Source organism: Hemitrygon akajei, chromosome 8 (assembly GCF_048418815.1).
Source record: "Hemitrygon akajei chromosome 8, sHemAka1.3, whole genome shotgun sequence".
Classification (NCBI taxonomy): Eukaryota; Metazoa; Chordata; class Chondrichthyes; order Myliobatiformes; family Dasyatidae; genus Hemitrygon; species Hemitrygon akajei.
The window spans coordinates 114,582,635-114,600,403 of NC_133131.1; the positions used below are offsets into that span (position 1 = coordinate 114,582,635).

Here is a 17,769-nt window from a genome sequence, read left to right on the forward strand (position 1 = left end):
AGTTGCAGTGCTACATTTATTTAACTCACAGTTGGACGTCACACAAGCTAAGAAAAAACACCTGAAAATAGTAAATCACTGATTATGCTCCCTCTCTATGTTTTACATTAGCTTCCAGGGAATTCGCTGCAAAAACTGGCAATAACATTATTTAACATGTGAATCTTGATTAAACCAGATGTTGCGATTCCATTAGTAGCCTGGAATATGTTGTGTCACTTAATTCCTATTTAGAGTCTTCTATTATAAAATAATTTGCCGTTTCCCATGTTTGTATCATGGATATAATGATAAGGTTATAGGCTAAATCATGCTAACTATGTTTGATGGTTCCAAAGAAAACCATCAGTATTTAGCTGCTTCCCAAACCTGAAGGCATTCGACCCGCTTTGCAGTCTTTGCCCTGCTCAGTAATGGAAAGAGCATGGCATTCATGCAGAACAGTATAACCCTCTAGCCAGTCCTTACATGGAGTAATGTCTACTACACTAATCACCTCGCTATAGGAAGGATCTGATCATACATTTCTGAGGATGTTACCAAGGATGGAGAATTGTTTTTATGAAGTGAGACTAATGAGGGAGCGCTGTTTTTCATGGAAGAATTGGAATTATGGGGATATTGAAGTTTACAAGATTGTGTGAGGCCTAGACAGAGTGAAGAGGAACAACCATTTTCCCTTGGGTCAATAACAAGGAACATCAATTATGGTGGAAGGGACAGAAGGAAACTTGAGGAAATTTTTTTAGGAATGTTGAGTATTCTAAAGGGTATTTAACCCTCATCAAAATTACCTGGGAGACTACATGAATCACAGGAATCTATAAAGCTGCAGACAGGTCAGAGAAGCAGTGTTAATTTAAATAGCTTTCCTTTGATTACCAAGGACATTAGGGATAGAGGTGAGAGTTGGAGAGGGAGAAGGTTGCTTGGCCTTGGGCCATTTGTGAGCTTGTGCAATTCAATGGAATTCATCTTGCTCCTGTACCTAACTTCAATAAGTCTACATGGAAGTAAAATCATAAAATCTATAAAACAGGCCTCAGATTCAATATCATATGTATTACCTTATTGGGTAAACTCAGTATGTTAACTTTAATAGAGAATTTTAACATTTTGATTGATTGTAATAGGGTGCATAAAGTAAGAATATTTCCTCAAGAGGAAAATTGGGAAAATGAGATATCGATTTAAACTATCATGAAGAGAAGATGGAGAGAGGTGTGAAGATTTATTTTAAATCTGAAATACATGATACATTGGCACCAGTATAAGGCCAGATAAACTAATATAGGGAAATCTTTAAGCTTTGAAGACACCATGAATTAGTTTTCAGTTATTCTAAAGAAAGTGCTGGTGAGGCCATTTCTGTACAATAAGGATTCATGATTGGGCACATAACCCAAAACTTATATTCAGGAAGTAAAATCCAAGGAATTAACCTGATAAATCAATTCAAATTTAAATGCACTGAAATAAGTAGAATATTTTAATAAGAGAATATGTGGGATATAATTATCAATGTCATAGATAAGTTATCTACCTAGTCAGAATTAAGATATAAATAACTCAATGTTTTATACTTTTCTATCCATTACTCTGTATTCAGTGACATCTGCTTCACAGATTTATGCTGAACTTGAAAATACAGCAATAATTAAAGGACAGGTTTTTTTTCCCTGATGCACCTTTTTCCCAGACAAGAGAATATAGGTTTAATTTATTCAGCTATCACTGTCTTTGTCATGGAGCATGGCCACAGAGACTAGAGCAGCCTCCAGTGAGAGAGGGGAAAAAAAGTCTTTCACAAATGAGCCTAATTGTGTGCTTACAATTTTTCAACAGGAGTTTCCAGGTCATACCCATACTGATATCTTTCTGCCATCATCCTACAAATACTGGTTCTTATTCTGACAGTCTTAACTGTGAATATTAAATTATCATTCATAAATAATTGATCAGTAGTACTGGCAATGAATTTACCCTTAACCCTAAGGACAAGCTGCTAGTAGAGTGTGCTACTTGGCCTAAAATATTGTGATGTAAGGAAAATAACACTAGCAAGTTAGAATAATTCACTTAACTATTATGAAGAGCTGTTAACAGATGAATCCAGGCTCGGATGAACACACATTTTGAAAAAATTGTAATTGAATCGATGATTTGGTTTTAACATAAATTGTGAAAACTAAATCTCCATTTATCGAATGTTGTTATAATGGTGAAATGATAAGCTTAATCATGGCAGAGGTATTACTGCTGCTTTTGAGCCTCAGGTCTGTTTGATTTTTTTGTTTACGAGCAGAAGATGATTGAAGTAAGCTAGGTGTAATTGTCATGCTTGAAAAATCAAAACCTTCTGATTTGGAAATGTGAAATAGAAACGTAGAAATCTACAGTACATTACAGGCCCTTCGGCCACAATGTTGTACCAACTGGGTATCCTACTGTAGAGGCTGCCTAGAATTTCTCTACCACATCACCCTCTAATTTTCTAAGTTCCATGTACCTATCCAAGGGTCTCTTAAAATACCCTATTGTATCCGACTCTACCACCTTCACTGGCAGTGCATTCCATGCACCCACCAATCTCTGTGTGAAATGCTTACCTCTGACATCCCCCTTGTACCTACTTCCAAGCACCATAAAACTATGCCCCCTTGTATTAGCCATTTCAGCCTTGGGAAAAAGCTCCGGCTAGCCACATGATCAATGCCTCTCATCATCTTATACACCTTTATCAGGTCACCTCTCATCCTCTGTCCCTCCAAGGAGAAAAGGCTGAGTTCACTCAACTTATTCTCATGAGGCACACTATCCAATCCAAGCAACGTCCTTGTAAATTTCCTCTGCACTCTCTCAATAGTATAAAATTGCTGGAGTGATTTGGCAGATTAGGTAGTATCTGCAGAGAAATAGAGATAACTTGCAGCAAGTGACCTTCAAGCAGTACCAGTGCTATTATTGTAAAGTATTTGCAGTGGTAAATGGCTGGATGCAGAGATTATTATCATATGAAATAGTGCTGTGCATATTTAAAAGAAAATTCATTTTATTGAAGATGCTTTAACAAATGAGCAATGATTCTGTTCATTCTTATTATTGAAATACTCTCAACTATAAATTCCTGATTGTGATTTCTTTGGTGATGTACATTCTCATCCTTTTGATTAGCGGGAATGGGTTTATTTTAATATACATTGTTATATAAAAGAAAAAGAAAAAGTAAGATCAAATAACACATCCTGGGAATTGGAAAGTTAGCACTTTTTTATCGCTCCATACAATTGATGCATTACCGCATGAATTTGTTTTAAAGTTATAGGATGGATATTTCATGACTTCATTGAGTACATAGAGTAAAATGTGAACAGTCATTGGATAAAATTGCTTTGGTATATAGTTTAGTTATTAATTTACATACAGTATTAGGAAACATAATCTGAGCATATATACTTTACATAAAGGTAGACAATTTTATTTGATACGTAAAGATAAACAGTTCAGGATTTTTCTTAAATGAATGGAGTACATGCTGATCATAAGACATGGTCCATACTTCATCCTAATTACAACGATTCCACAAATGCTTTCATGATGGCACCTTGGCAACAAGAGTGTTGCATTTAGTAAAAGGAAGACACAGATTTCCTGACAGGCTACATTAAAATTTAATATGTGAGTGCGCAAGAGATGAATCATCTTTAGAGATTCAAAACTAGAGGTCTTAATATCAGTTTGTAGCTAATTAGTCAGGAATTCAGGGGTTATTCTTTAATCAAGAGTGGAGAAATTGGATCATAGAGTAATTGATATAAATTGCATTGATGGGGATGCCAAATAAGAGCAAATAAAATTATAATCTCCACATCTCCCCTACTTCCCTGTCAAAGTTACTTAGAATCTTGCAGATTAGTGCACTCTTACACAATGAACTCCAGTGGATATAAGACTAGGCTATCCAATCGTTCCCTGTAAGACAACCTTTCTACTGGTCCAGTTATTGGCCTAGTAAACCTCTGAACAACTTCCAGTGCATTCACATCTTTCCTTCAATATATTCAGCATTGTTGCCCAAGTTATTTACATAAGCTGTTATATGCTGAGACCCCAGCACTGGCCCCTGTGGTACATCATCCATTCCATTTTGCCTTTGTGGGAGCACAAAATAGGTGATTACAAATCAGCATCCTGATTTACACTCTGCCACATGTGAATCTGCTGAGAGGAAAACTGGAACCAACAAGCAACATTTGTTGTGATGCAAACACAATGTCACTTGACCCAATAAACCAATACTATATGCTCCATGTGAATCTTGTCTTTCCATATTGTCTTTCAGCTTTGTATCATATACTGTAGATGTTTTCTATTGTGGGCAATCTTTAATTAGAGTGACACTGTCTAAAAATAAGGGTCATCCATATAAGATAGAGATGAGACAAATTGTTTTTTATTTATCAAATGTTCATTAAAACATTTAGTGAAATGTGTCATTTGCGTTTTCAACCAACATACCCAAGGATATGCTGAGGGGCAGCCTGCAAGTGTTAGCACACATTCTAGCACCAACTCATCCTCAAAAGGAAATGGAAGCAGAACATGAATATTTTTAAGACAGAGATAGGTAGCTACTCGGTAACCACCGGGGGGTAGTGAATAGATGAGAGGTTATTGCAGATAGTCAGAAATGCCAAGTTGAGGTTACAATCAGATCACCCATGGTTTTATTGAATGGCAGAGCAGGTTTCATTAAGATGTCTACTGCTACTCCCACTCTTGATTTAAATATTTGCAAATTAGACAATGTGTGAAATTCAAGAAATTTGATTTGAAACTAACACTGCTCTGTTAGTTGAATGAGGTATACATTAACATGACGAACAAGGCTTTGTTCTCTTTGCATAAAACGCAGCTCACTTGTGTGTCAGAACCCAGAAGTATTTGGCACCCAAGTGAGCTCAAATGGCTGGTGGTGTAGTGGCATCCACACCAAACTTCAACGCAAATGGTCCCAGATTCGAATCCGGATGGTTCCTTGCATGCTTGTCATCCATGCAGGGTTGAGCATCGAGCTAGCAATTCAACCTCGTAAAAAACAAATGCTAAGGAAATGGCAAGGTTGCTACCTGATGTACCAAACAAAGTGCAGAGGATTTAATTAATTACTAGAATGTTCAGCTTTCAAGCACTAGATTCAAAGCCAGATGATACATAAAGCACAATTGCCTAGAAAATCATTCCTGTTCGGTAGCACAAAATACAATTGACTATGTGTTATACTCTGAAATGAATTTTAAAGGCAAGTAGTAAGGTACCAACATGATTACAGAGCCCGTATAGTCCTATCAACCAGGGATGGATTTCAAAATAGATGTGTTTATTAGATGACTTCCAATAAAGATCTTACTCTCCAGTAAATTCATCCCACTGTTTTGCTGAACACTGAAACATTTAATCAGTAAAGCTGATTACACTGAACAGTGCACTGCTTATAGAATATATGTGTTCTATCAGGGGCCTGCTTATTTTTAGTATTTGGAGATAATAAGAGGATTATTTACAGCAAAGTGCCTGAAACTTCAAACAAAATATTAAAATTAATGATGATCCAATAATAGGTTTATTTTGGATTGTGTTTCTTCTTCCAGGTCTGGCTCTGTGGTGGTTCGGTGGAGGTCCTACCCTGTTCTAGGGTTGGTCATGTGTACCAGAAACATTCCCATGACTCTCTACCTGATGAAGAGACCACAGTGAAAAACAAAATTCGTGTTGCTGAGGTTTGGCTGGATTCTTTCAAGGAGATCTTCTACAAAAGGGACCTGACTGCATATTTGCTTAGTAAGGTCAGAATAATCCTTATATTGCTCAATTTGAAACAACACTCATCTTTCAATTCACCAGCTCTGACAGGCTATTTGGATTTTTTCAAATTAAGTTTCCATTAAAAAGTTGTATTATGGTCAATATACATGTCTATATCTGCAAATAATAATTTATCTATCCAAAGGATTAAACCAAATTCAAAACAATCTCTGGGTTTCCAGTACAGGACAATTGACATTATTCTGGAAATGCTTTTAACATAAGAGTCTGATGAAGTTCAAGCAGTCATTATCCTTTATTTCCAGCTGTGTGATGTTCCCAACATCATCCAAAAGAGCACTAATTTCCTCATTTTCTTCCTCATCACCCCCTCTCTTAAGTGAAAAACTCTCTCAATTATCAGAATGAGATTTAGTGATTGACAAGCAAAATGTCCTTCCAACTAAATATCAGTGAAAACCAAAGATAAGTTTTTCTTGGTTTCTAGTCTCAAACCCCAGCTACATACTTGGTTCTGAAACACATACTCTTCATGGCCACTTTATTTCTTACCTCCTTTACCTAATAAAGTGACCACTGAGTATATGCTTGTGGTCTTCTGCTGCTGTGGCCCATTCACTTCAAGGTATGATGTATTGTGAGCACACTACTGTTGTAACGTGTTTCAGTTACTGTCACCTTCCTATCAGCTTGAACCATTCTGGCCATTCCTCTCTCATTAACAAGGTGATTTTGCCCACAGAACTGCCACTCACTGGCTGTTCTTCGTTTTTTTTTGCACCATTCTCTGTAAACTCTAGAGACTGTTGTGTGTGAAAATTCCACGAGATCAGCAATTTCTAAGACACTCAAACCACCTCTTCTGGCACCAACAATCATTCCATGGTCAAAGTCACTTAGGTCACATTTCTGCCCTATTCTGATATTTGGTCTGTACAACAATTGAATCTCTTGAACATGTCTACATGTTTTTATGCACTGAGTTGCTGCCTCATGATTAGCTGATTAGATATTTGCTCTAACGAGCAGGTGTACAGGTATACCTAATAAAGTGGCCACTCAGTGCATTTTGGAATTCTAAGGTCCCACTTTACTTAAGTTTAGATCACACATCTAACCTTTTGTTGCATAAGACCCCTTATTTCAGTAAAAATGCCAGATTCTGCTCTGCCTTAGCTTATCTGCTGTTGAAACCTTTAGCCTTGGCTATATCACCTTGCCTTGGCGTGTCTTGCTACAAAGAATGCCAATTTCCATTGTTCTATTTTCTGTCATCTTAAGGTCATCAAAATTCTGCCAGTTTCACACCAATTTCATTTGCTCTTAATCTCTATTTATGCTGATTTACATTGTCTCCTTGTTAAAAATATTTCGATTTTTAGAATTTACCCTTTTTTCATATCTTTGCAAGGCCATACCCTTCTTTTTCTCTGTAATCTCCAGACAGAGGTTGTTTACAATTTGGAAATTTGTAAGGCAGGTGCTCTTACAACCTTTGTTGTTATCCTAGTAAGTATTTAATATATAATTCTTATTTCTCTGATTTTAGGTACTGTGCCTTCAGTCCTTCAGTCACAATATCTAAACATCTTACACTCCCTCCACCTTTTTACCTTCCTCTCCTCTGCATGGCTATCATTAAAACTCACTTCATTAACAATGGTTTTGAATTCACTAGAATGTGGAATTCTAGACCATGTATGTTTGGTGGAATCAATCAGTGGATCTGATCAGAAAATGGAATGGATTTTGTTTGGAGAATTAGATGGGTGCAGGGTGTGTTTAGATAATATCTGATCAGTAGAAGAACTGAATAGAATGCTTATACTCATATTTACTCTGGAAGGTACCTGTTTGAATTTTATGCTGACCTAAACAAGATCACGATGATAGACAATACACACAAAATGCTGGTGGAACACAGCAGGCCAGGCAGCATCTATAAGGAGAAGCACTGTCGATGTTTCGGGCCAAGTCTCAGCCCGAAACGTCGACAGTGCTTCTCCTTATAGATGCTGCCTGGCCTGCTGTGTTCCACCAGCATTTTGTGTGTGTTGTTTGAATTTCCAGCATCTGCAGATTTCCTTGTGTTTGCTCACGATGATAGAGTTATCTTAATTAGTCAAGACACTCATAATGGTTTTTGTAGTAGTCTTGAAGTTTCCTGTAAGCTAAAAGCTCTTAAAGATCATTACTTATTTATAAACTTAATATAATGCATAAATAATAAATAATACTTTTTACCTTTGTAATGTCATTGAATCATAAAACCAAAGGAGTAAAATTAAGCTACATGGCCCATCGAGTCTTCTCCACTGTTCCAACATGGCTGATTTATCATCCTTCTAAGCCCCATTCTCCTGCCTTCTCCCTGCAACCTTTGATGCCCTGACTAACCAAGAAACTTTTAATCTTCACTTTAAATATACTCAATGACTTGACAGCTGTCCATGGCATGAATTCTACATATTCACTACCCTCTCGCTAAAGAAATTCCATCTCATTTCTGTTCTCCTCTAAATGGATGATGCTCTATTCTGAGGCTGTGCCTTCTGGCCCTAGACTCGCCCACTATAGGAAACATCCTCTACACATTCACTCTTTCTAAGTCTTTCAATATTCAGTAGCTTTCAATGAGATCCCTCCCTCATTCTTCTAAAATCCAGTGAGTACAGACGTAAACCTTCTCTGGACCCTCTCCAATGCCAGCACATCTTTTTCTGAGATAAGGGGCCCAAAACTGCTTACAATACTCCAAGTGTGGTCGGACCAATGCCTTATAAAACTTCAGCATCACTTCCTTGCTCTTATATTCTAGTCTTCTCAAAATGAATGCTACCATGGCATTTCTCTTCCTTACCATCTACTCAATCTGCAAGTTAACCTTTAGGGAATCGTACACAAGGACTCTCAAGTCTTTTTGCACCTCTGATTTTATAATTTTTTTCTCTTTTAGAAAATAGTTTATATGTTTATTCCTTCTACCAAAGTACATGACCATACACTTCCCAATTCTACATTCCATCTGCCACTTTTTTGCCTATTCTCCCAAACTGTCCAAGTATTTCTGTCTACTCCAAGTTTCCTCAACAAAACTTGCTCCTCTACCTATCTTTGTATTGTCTGCAAATTTGGCCACAAAGACATCAATTCCAACATCCATAATCATTGACATATAACGTGAAAAGAAACTGTCCCAATACCAAACCCTGCAGAACACCACTAGTCAACCAGTTAGAATAGGCTCGCTTTACTCCCACTCTTTGCCTCCTGCCAGTCAGCTAATCTTCTGCCAATGCTAGTATCTTTCCTGTTATACTATGGGGTGAACTGGTGAAGCAGTCTCATATGCGGCACCTTGTGAAAGGCCTCCTGATAATCCAAGTAAACAACATCTACTAACTCCCCTTTGTCTCTCCTACCTGTTATTTCCTCAAAGAATTCCAATAGATTTGTCAGGCAAGATTTCCCCTTAAGGAAACCATGCTGACTTTGGCCTAATTTAACATGTGCCTCGAAGTACCCCAAAACCTCATCCTTAATAATGGACACCAACATCTTCCCAACTACTGAAGTCAGGCTACCTGGCCTACAATTTCACACAGAATGCTGGAGGAACTCAGCAGGCCAGATAGCATCTATGGCAAAAAGTACAGTCCACATTTTGGGCCAAGAACCAAGGTCCTGTGTTGTTTGGATTTCCAGCATCTGCAGCTTTTCTCCTGTTTGTGGCCTATAATTTCCTTTCTTCTGCCTCTCTCCCTTCTTAAAGAGGTCAAGATGAAAAGTATTTTCTGTAAAAAATGACAGCAAACTAGAGTAAGATAATATTATGAAAAGTTATCATTCCAATATACTACCCATTAACACTTGAGGACCTGAGTTAGAGGGGAAGGTTGAATGCATTCGGACTTTATTCCCTACAGCATAGGAGAATGAGGGCAAATGCAAGCAGGCTTTTACCACTGAGGTTGGATGAGACTAGAACTGGAGGTCATGGGTTAAGGGTAAGAAGCAAAATGTTTAAGGAGAACCTGAGAGGGAACTTCTTCACTCAGCGCCTGCTGAGAATGTGAAACGAGCTGCCAGTGGAAGTGATAGATACATATTCAATGTCACCATTTAAGAGAAATTTGGATAGGTACATGGATAGGAGGGGTATGGAGGGCCATGGTCTGGGTGCAAGTCAATGGGACGAGGCAGATTAAAAATTCAGCATGGACTAGATGGGCTGAAGGGCATTTTTCTGTACAGTAGTGTTCTATGACACTGTAATTGGAGACCTGTGTTTCAATTGCCTCTTGATCATGCATTGTAGCACAATTTCATCTTTCCTTTCTAATATACAAAATAAGTTCTGTGAGACCTATTCAGTCAGTCACGGTCCATGAAAAATTATCTGATTAACCTGTTTAAAAGATTTTCAAGTCAACATCATCCAGTTTGCCTTCATCCTTCTCAGTGGACACATAGTGCAACGCCACAGTTATGAACAAATCTCAGCAATGAACCCCCGAGTGGTGGGAGACTTGGTAAACCACAAGTCCAAAGATACCTGTTGCTCCCCAGCTTGTATATTTAACATATGTCATGAGTCACTCAGCTATCACCAGTCACTCATCATGTATGCCAAAATATTATTTCCTGAAGCTCATTACAGAGATTACAAAACACATTGTTAGATGTTTATTGATTTAAGAATGGAAAGAAAGTTGAAATGGCATAGTTGCCAGTCAGTAAATGAAGAAAAGGAAGAGTTAATGTTTCATTGAAATCAATTTAGCTCAATTCAGAGACTGGTTTTTCACTATTATCTGTTTTTCCACTCATTTTGGTAGGCTGAGGTGCCTGACTGTAAGGAACGAATGCAACTGCGGAAGAGACTAAGCTGTAAGAATTTCCACTGGTTTTTAACTAACATCTACCCAGAACTTTATGTGCCCGAGGACAAGCCAGGATATTCTGGGGAGACAAGACAAAGGTTTTTGGTATTTTATCTAACGTTCTGTTTGCTATTCTAATTAAAATAAATCAGAAGAACAGAAAGCTTTCTACATGAAGTTCCCTTTAGGTATACATCCTAGCTAAAAACAAAAATAGAAACATAGAATAAAAACAGAAAGTATTAGAACATTCAGGAGTTTGGACAGCATCTGTGGAAAGTGAAACAGTACTGATATTTCCAGTTGCAAAACATCATCAGAGCTGGGAAAGTGAAAAAACTATTTGTAATTCTGCAGGGGATGGGGGAAGGACAAAAGGAAAGTCTATAATAAGATGAGGTTATGATTTCCCAGCTGATTCCAATGATTGCAAGACTGAAAACAATGAGAGAAGTTAAGAGCATAAAACAACAGGGCATGTTAACAGTGTGAAATGCAGGAGTGATCTGTTGCAGAAACTTGGGAGATCAATCCCATTGTAACTCCCAGCTATCCCACTCTAATCTATATGTCTATGGTTCTATGTTATTCCAGTGTATCCCAAAGGGAAAATTAGTTGGGGAACACAACAGCACTGATAGCCCTGCATGGATCTGATGGGCTGATATGGCTTCCTATCCTGAAAGGAAATATAGCAGTAAGCTCGACTGCAGACAGCACTTTATGCACGGTCCAGGCACACTGTGGTCTCTTAGGACCTGACATTGAATTTAACAATTTCGGATAGTGTGTTCTTCATGTTTGTATCAAAACTGACTATTCTCTTCTGTAAGGTTTTCTAACTGTAATATCAATTGAGTTTTAACCTGCTCTGCAAACTTTGCCCATTGCTGGGCTTTTCTAGCATTCTCCATTTGATTTCAGATATCAGCAGCAGCACCTCCCTGCATTTCACGTCTTTAATATGTCCCATCCCTTAGTTTTCTAGTTGCCTTCGTTAATCAATCAGCTACACAGCTTCACCAACAGTTATCACAACAACATTTTGACCTCACCTGATTATTCTATATGCATTATTCTCATTCTCCATTCTAAAGACTACCATATTTTCCAACTTTTCCCATTCTGATAAAGGGTCTTCAAACTGTTTCTTTTTTCAGAGATGCTTCTTAACTTCAGAGTATTTTCTGCATTTCTGTTTCAATGCTTTTATTGTGAGTATTACAAACAGTGTTGCATACAGAAACAGTACACTACACTATAAATCATCGAAGTTTGAAATAATACGCTACATATAAACAAAAGTAACAACTTGTTATAAGTTTCACCAAGCCTTATTCTTTAAAGAATCTATGTCATACCTCAAAAAATGGGATAGTGTTCTAAGTTTAATGAGGAGCTATTTGATTAAAGAATAAAGAGACTGAAGGAATATTTAATTACTTCCTGTAAATTATCTTGAACACTTAATTGCCCTTTCTGAAAGAGAGAATGTAAAATATTGAGCAGTGGAAAGAATGATGATTATCAATGTCCTCATTTATTGCATTTATTTCTTACTTCCAGCTGTACAATATTGGTACAGGTTTTTGTGCAGATTATGAAACTAAATGGAGTACCAGTGGATACCCCATTGTCCTCGCACCATGCAGTGGAAATGGGAATCAGGTAATACCTCCAGTATCTAATATTCTAAGAAAATTCCACTGATAAATATCTGGTTCACTTAATATTGTAATTGTGAACAGTTATCAATTCCAATCCTGATATTAATTCATTATTAACATAAATCTTTGACAGTAAATGTCAATTAATGAATTGCTGACATCTTCATAACTGAATAACTCAAGACCCATTGTACAGGCAGAAGTCTGAAGTTCAATGGAGCTAATTGCTTTCATACTTATTATATTGAATATTTGTAATTGCATATAGTGGTTCCAGCTCCTGCTTGGTCTACCAAATTTAGATTCCTGTAAGTTGAAAGTGCTAGTTTGTTATAGCTTCAAACAGTTAAATTTAATAGAAAAATAAATTGGCTCTTAACCCCTTGGCTGTTCCTCCATTCAATAAAATCATTGTTGATTTCTAGTTCAACTCTTTATACCTACTTTTATTCCATGTTTTCTAATTAATTTGATTTAAAATAAACTTCTACTATCAGATATAAAACTAATAATTATCCAGTTGAAAAATGTTGCAATTTTAAACCACACTGTGAAGAAAGTGTTTCCCAACTTTACTCTTGAAAGACCCAGCTCTAATTTTTAACCTCTGCCCTCTTATCTTGGATTTCCCAGCAACAGAAATACTTGCTCTCTATCCAACCCATTGTTTCTCCTCAATATCTTAGGAACTTTGCCAAAATCACCCTCCCAGCCTTAGCTATGGGTTTATTGCTTTATTCTATTCTTCAATTAATAAAGTCAAGAACTTAAGGTTGGGCAAACATCTGAACTGATTTTATTCGATCCCGTCCCATTTGTAAGCTGTTTTTAAAATAGGACAGCAGTAACTTGCAGTTAATTTAGAGAAAATAAGTAGTTAACTATGCAGTATGTTTAACTAGTAATTTTAACAGGAACTTGATTAGGTTGCACCAAAATAGGTTATTTCCAATTTTGATGAATTTCTTTAAAACTGTTATATTACAAATCTATCTTTTTTTTTAATATATAGCACTTTGAATATAACAGTATAAGGGAAATCCGGTTTGGTGCCATGGTAGAACTTTGCATTGATGTCAGAGATGACCAGATCATATTACAGAACTGTACCAGCAAGAACAGGATGGAATCACAACAGCAATGGAATGTGCAGAAGGTTTGTCAGTCTCTAATCATTTATTGACAATTATAAGATCATAAGACCATAAGATATAGGAGCAGAAGTAGGCCATTCAGTCCACCAAGTCTTTCCCCTACCTTCACCCCATACCCTTTGATGCCCTGGCTAATCATGATCTTATCTATCTCTGCCTTAAATACACCCAATTACTTGGCCTCCACAGTCGCTCATGGCAACAAATTCCACAGATTTCCCACTCTGACTGAAGTAATTTCTCCGCATCTCTGTTCTAAATGGACGTCCTTCAATCCTGAAGTCCTGTCCTCTTGTCCTAGAACCCCCTACCATGGGAAATAACTTCGCCATATCTAATCTTTTCAGGCCTTTTAACATTCGGAATGGTTCTATGAGATCCCCCTTCATTCTCCTGAACTTCAGGGAATACAGCCGAAGAGCTGCCAGACATTCCTCATTGGGTAACCTTTCATTCCTGAAATCATTCACATGAATCTTTTTTTGAACTCTCTCCAATGTCAGTATATCCTTTCTAAAATAAGGAGCCCAAAACAACACACAATACACCAAATGTGGTCTCACGAGTGCCTTATAGGGCCTCAACATCACATCCCTGCTCTTATATTCTATACCTCTAGAAATGAATGCCAACATTGCATTCGCCACCTTCACCACTGACTCAACCTAGAGGTTAACCATTAGGCTATCCTGCACAAGGACTCCCAAGTCCCTTTGCATCTCTGTATTTTGAATTCACTGCACTTCTTTGCCCATTCCCTTAAACTATCTAAGTCTCTCTACAGGCTGTCTTTTTCCTCCACACTACCCAATCCTCCACTTATCTTTACTTTGTCACGAATCCCGTGACAAGTTGAAAAGGACCAGCAGAAATGGAACACACCTGGAGTCTGGTTTACAATTAGCACTATATTTATTACTGCTATGAATTAATATCATTAAAACCGGATAATACGATACAGGTTATAAACTATTAAATATCTCCATAAATGTGTGTGTGTGGATACAAATAGTCCCGGAGGTAGATATCAGTCTTATGGTGTCAGGTAAGTTTAAGCAGTTCAGTTCACTTTGTGTTGCGTCGAGTTGAATTGATGGAGAGAGAGAGAGAGAGAGAGTTAATTGAGTTGCTGCTTAATTTGGCAGCTTTAGTTGTTCTTGCTTCCGAAATCTTTAGAGTCACTTCGTGTGAACCCCACACAGACACAGATGGACAGAGCCCCTTCTAGGGAACGGTCTACTAACCCATGGCACGGGTTCACCACCAGCAGACCCCCACGGGCAAGCTCTTACCCACACTGGTAATCACGGGTCGAAATTAATCGGTCCATGGCCTCCACCCTCGTGGTGGTCTTAAACTCCACCAGTGGTTTCTCAGGTAGCTTCCGCACTTCTCCCATGTCACGTCTCCTCTGCCGTTATCAGACCAAAGCCTCAACTTTTATATTCCATCCGGAATTCCAACCGTCCGTTAGCTCAACCACTCTGAGCTGTTACCATGGCGACTTCCCAGCTCGTGTCTCAGCTGGCACCGTACTCTCTCTATCAAGATCACAATTAAAATTGTTATCAAAACCAAGTCAGGGTCCTCTCTCTCTTTTAATTGTCTCCTTGTTCATTAGACTGCTGAATTTTCTAGCAGTTTCTCACCTGCGTGACAGTATCATCGGCAAAGTTAGCCACAAATCCATTAATACCATAGTCCAAATCATTGACATATATGGTAAAAAGCAGTGGTCCCAACACCGACGCCCGTGGAACTCTACTGGTATTTGGCAGTCAGCCAGACAAGGATCCCTTTATTCCCACTCTCTGTTTTTTGCCAACCAGCCAATGTTCCACCCATGCTAGTAACTTCCCTGTAATTCCATGGGCTCTTATCTTGCTAAACAGACTCATATGTGGCACCTTGTCAAAGGCCTTCTGAAAATCCAAGTACACCACATCTACTGCATCTCCTTTGTCTACCCTGCTTGTAATTTCCTGAAGGAATTGTAGTAGGTTTGTCAGGCAGGATTTTCCTTTCAGGAAACCATGCTGGCTTTGGCCCATCTTGTCATGTGCTTCCAGGTACTCCGTAATCTCATCCCCAACAATTGATTCCAGCAACTTCCCAATCACTGATGTCAGGCCAACAGGTCTATAGTTTCCTTTCTGCTGCCTCCACCCTTCTTAAGTAGAGGAATAACATTTGCAGTTTTCCAGTCATCCGGTACAGTGTCAGCATCTATCGATTTTTGAATGATTATTGTTAATGCCTCCGCATTCTCTCCAGCTACTTCCTTCAGAACCCAAAGGTGCATTCCATCAAGTCCAGAATATTTATCCACCCTCAGACCTTTAAGCTTCCTGAGCACCTTCTCAATTGTAAATTTTCACTGCTCACCGACACTCCCTGACACTCTTGAATGTTTGGTATACTGCAGATATCTTCTACTGTGAAGACGGATGCAAAATTGCATTCAGTTCCTCTCCCATCTCTGCATCTGTCATTACAGTATCTCTGTCCTCATTTTGTATTGGTCTCATTTTCTCCTTGACTCTCTTTTACCCTTTATATACTTAAAAAAGCTTTATACGCAACTATTTAGACCAGGGGTTCCCAAACCTTTTTTTTATGGCATGGACCAATACAATTGAGCAAAGGATCCTTGCTTAATTTCATCAGTCACCTTTCTTACCTTCTCAAAAGATTCATTGACATTAGTCTGACATGACCCGCCCTGCACAAAGCCATGCTGATTATCCCTTATTAGACCATGCTTCTCCAAATGCCCTTAACTCCTATCCCTAAGAATCCTTTCCATTAGGATAATTTCTAATGTTGTTTTACAAACAAGATCTCTTTGTGTTATGCTTCTATTAATATGATGTTTTACTGGAGCTGTTACATGTTAATGTCAGTATATTTTAAAACCTAATTCTTGTCCTCACGTTGATAATGCTGAATGACCTGGAACAGGAGTCAGCTATCATGCAGTTCTATAAGTAATACTGGTGAAATATTAAGGAAGAGCATGGGATTTACACATCTGTAATGTTAGTTTATATTTTTTGTGACATTGTGGAAAAGTAAGTGGAACCTTGGTAAAATGCCCATTTGCATTGATCCTTCGTTTTCACACATTCTCTAGTGAAGTTTTTGGCAGGAGACCACGGGAATCAACTGGTTACTTTTCAACTTATTTTCTCCCTTCCAAAATGTCTTCACTTACAATGTAATAAATAACATTTGAAATTTGTATTTATTAAAAATGTGCTTTAAGGCATTTCCTCAAACATCAGTCAAAGCCTTTTTCCTTCTCTGTTCAGTTGGAGGACATAAAACCCTTAATATACCAAATATTCTTAGAATTCTAATAGATTCATTAGTTACTACCATGGACTGTATTTTTCACAAATGCTGCATGTTTTAGGATGAAAACCAGGCAGCTGAAAGTGTTAACAGTGTTAAAAGTCCCTCTGCCCTAATCACCACCCAGTTAGCCAGGATTCTACTTCTCTGTACTGGGGTAATGACCACTTCCCACACTGGACCTGATTGCACTAGGTCCAGTCACTGCCCCACCCACACTGACTACATCAAATGCAGGGTGTTGGCCAAGCTGATCCTCCGTACCCAAGTGTCCTTCTTCCAAATTGGAACAGGTTGCAGGCAGTGGCTGGCTTTCAAATCCTGACACTGCTCTCCCCAAACACTGTTTAAACTAAAAGGTCGCCAATTCAAGACACAAGTGAGGCAAATGAAAACAATTGATGGGAACAGAGCAAAGGACAGATATATCTCTAGCTCACTTCTGATTTGCCTGTTTCAATCTGCAGGCAAGGTAGTCAAAGAGACCTTACCACCAGTTAGCAAACTGGTATAAATTAGCATGTTAAATTGCTTACTCCTCATATAGATTGGACATTTAGAGCTGTTCAGATACCTGGTCATTAAACTGATGTTATGACAACTTTGTTTAGGATTCATAAATTTAACTTTAATTTGTTTCAGTGGTAAGTTTATGACTAGTACATCTATTGCAGGTGAGCCTGAAATTCTGTGAAGTTTTTCACATCACATTGTAACTCCGGCAAATGGCCAGGAAACCCCAGGTAAACAACATAAACAGTTTAATAGCCATTTTAAACAGTTTTCCTGCAAAAAATAACAAGGAAAGCACTGTAGAATTTCAAATCTCACTAAACCCTGGATTGGCTTGTTTAGGATGAAACTATTAAGGTTTTTTATTTAATA

General features: G+C 38.0%; 1 protein-coding gene across 3 annotated transcripts in view; it reads left to right on the forward strand.

Annotated features, from left to right (window-relative positions):
* LOC140732171 (polypeptide N-acetylgalactosaminyltransferase 15-like) overlaps window positions 1-17,769 on the forward strand; it is a 72,743-nt gene that overhangs the window by 51,537 nt on the left and 3,437 nt on the right. Inside the window, exons 6-10 of one of the 3 annotated variants that reach the window (XM_073054416.1) lie at window positions 5,652-5,846; window positions 10,665-10,814; window positions 12,276-12,377; window positions 13,389-13,532; window positions 17,559-17,627. In XM_073054416.1, coding sequence (XP_072910517.1) covers window positions 5,652-5,846; window positions 10,665-10,814; window positions 12,276-12,377; window positions 13,389-13,532; window positions 17,559-17,600 — 633 coding nt within the window. In that variant the 3' untranslated portion in view covers window positions 17,601-17,627. The remainder of the gene's footprint in view (window positions 1-5,651; window positions 5,847-10,664; window positions 10,815-12,275; window positions 12,378-13,388; window positions 13,533-17,558; window positions 17,628-17,769) is intronic. The other 2 variants (XR_012100009.1, XM_073054415.1) reach the window with 2 other exon arrangements.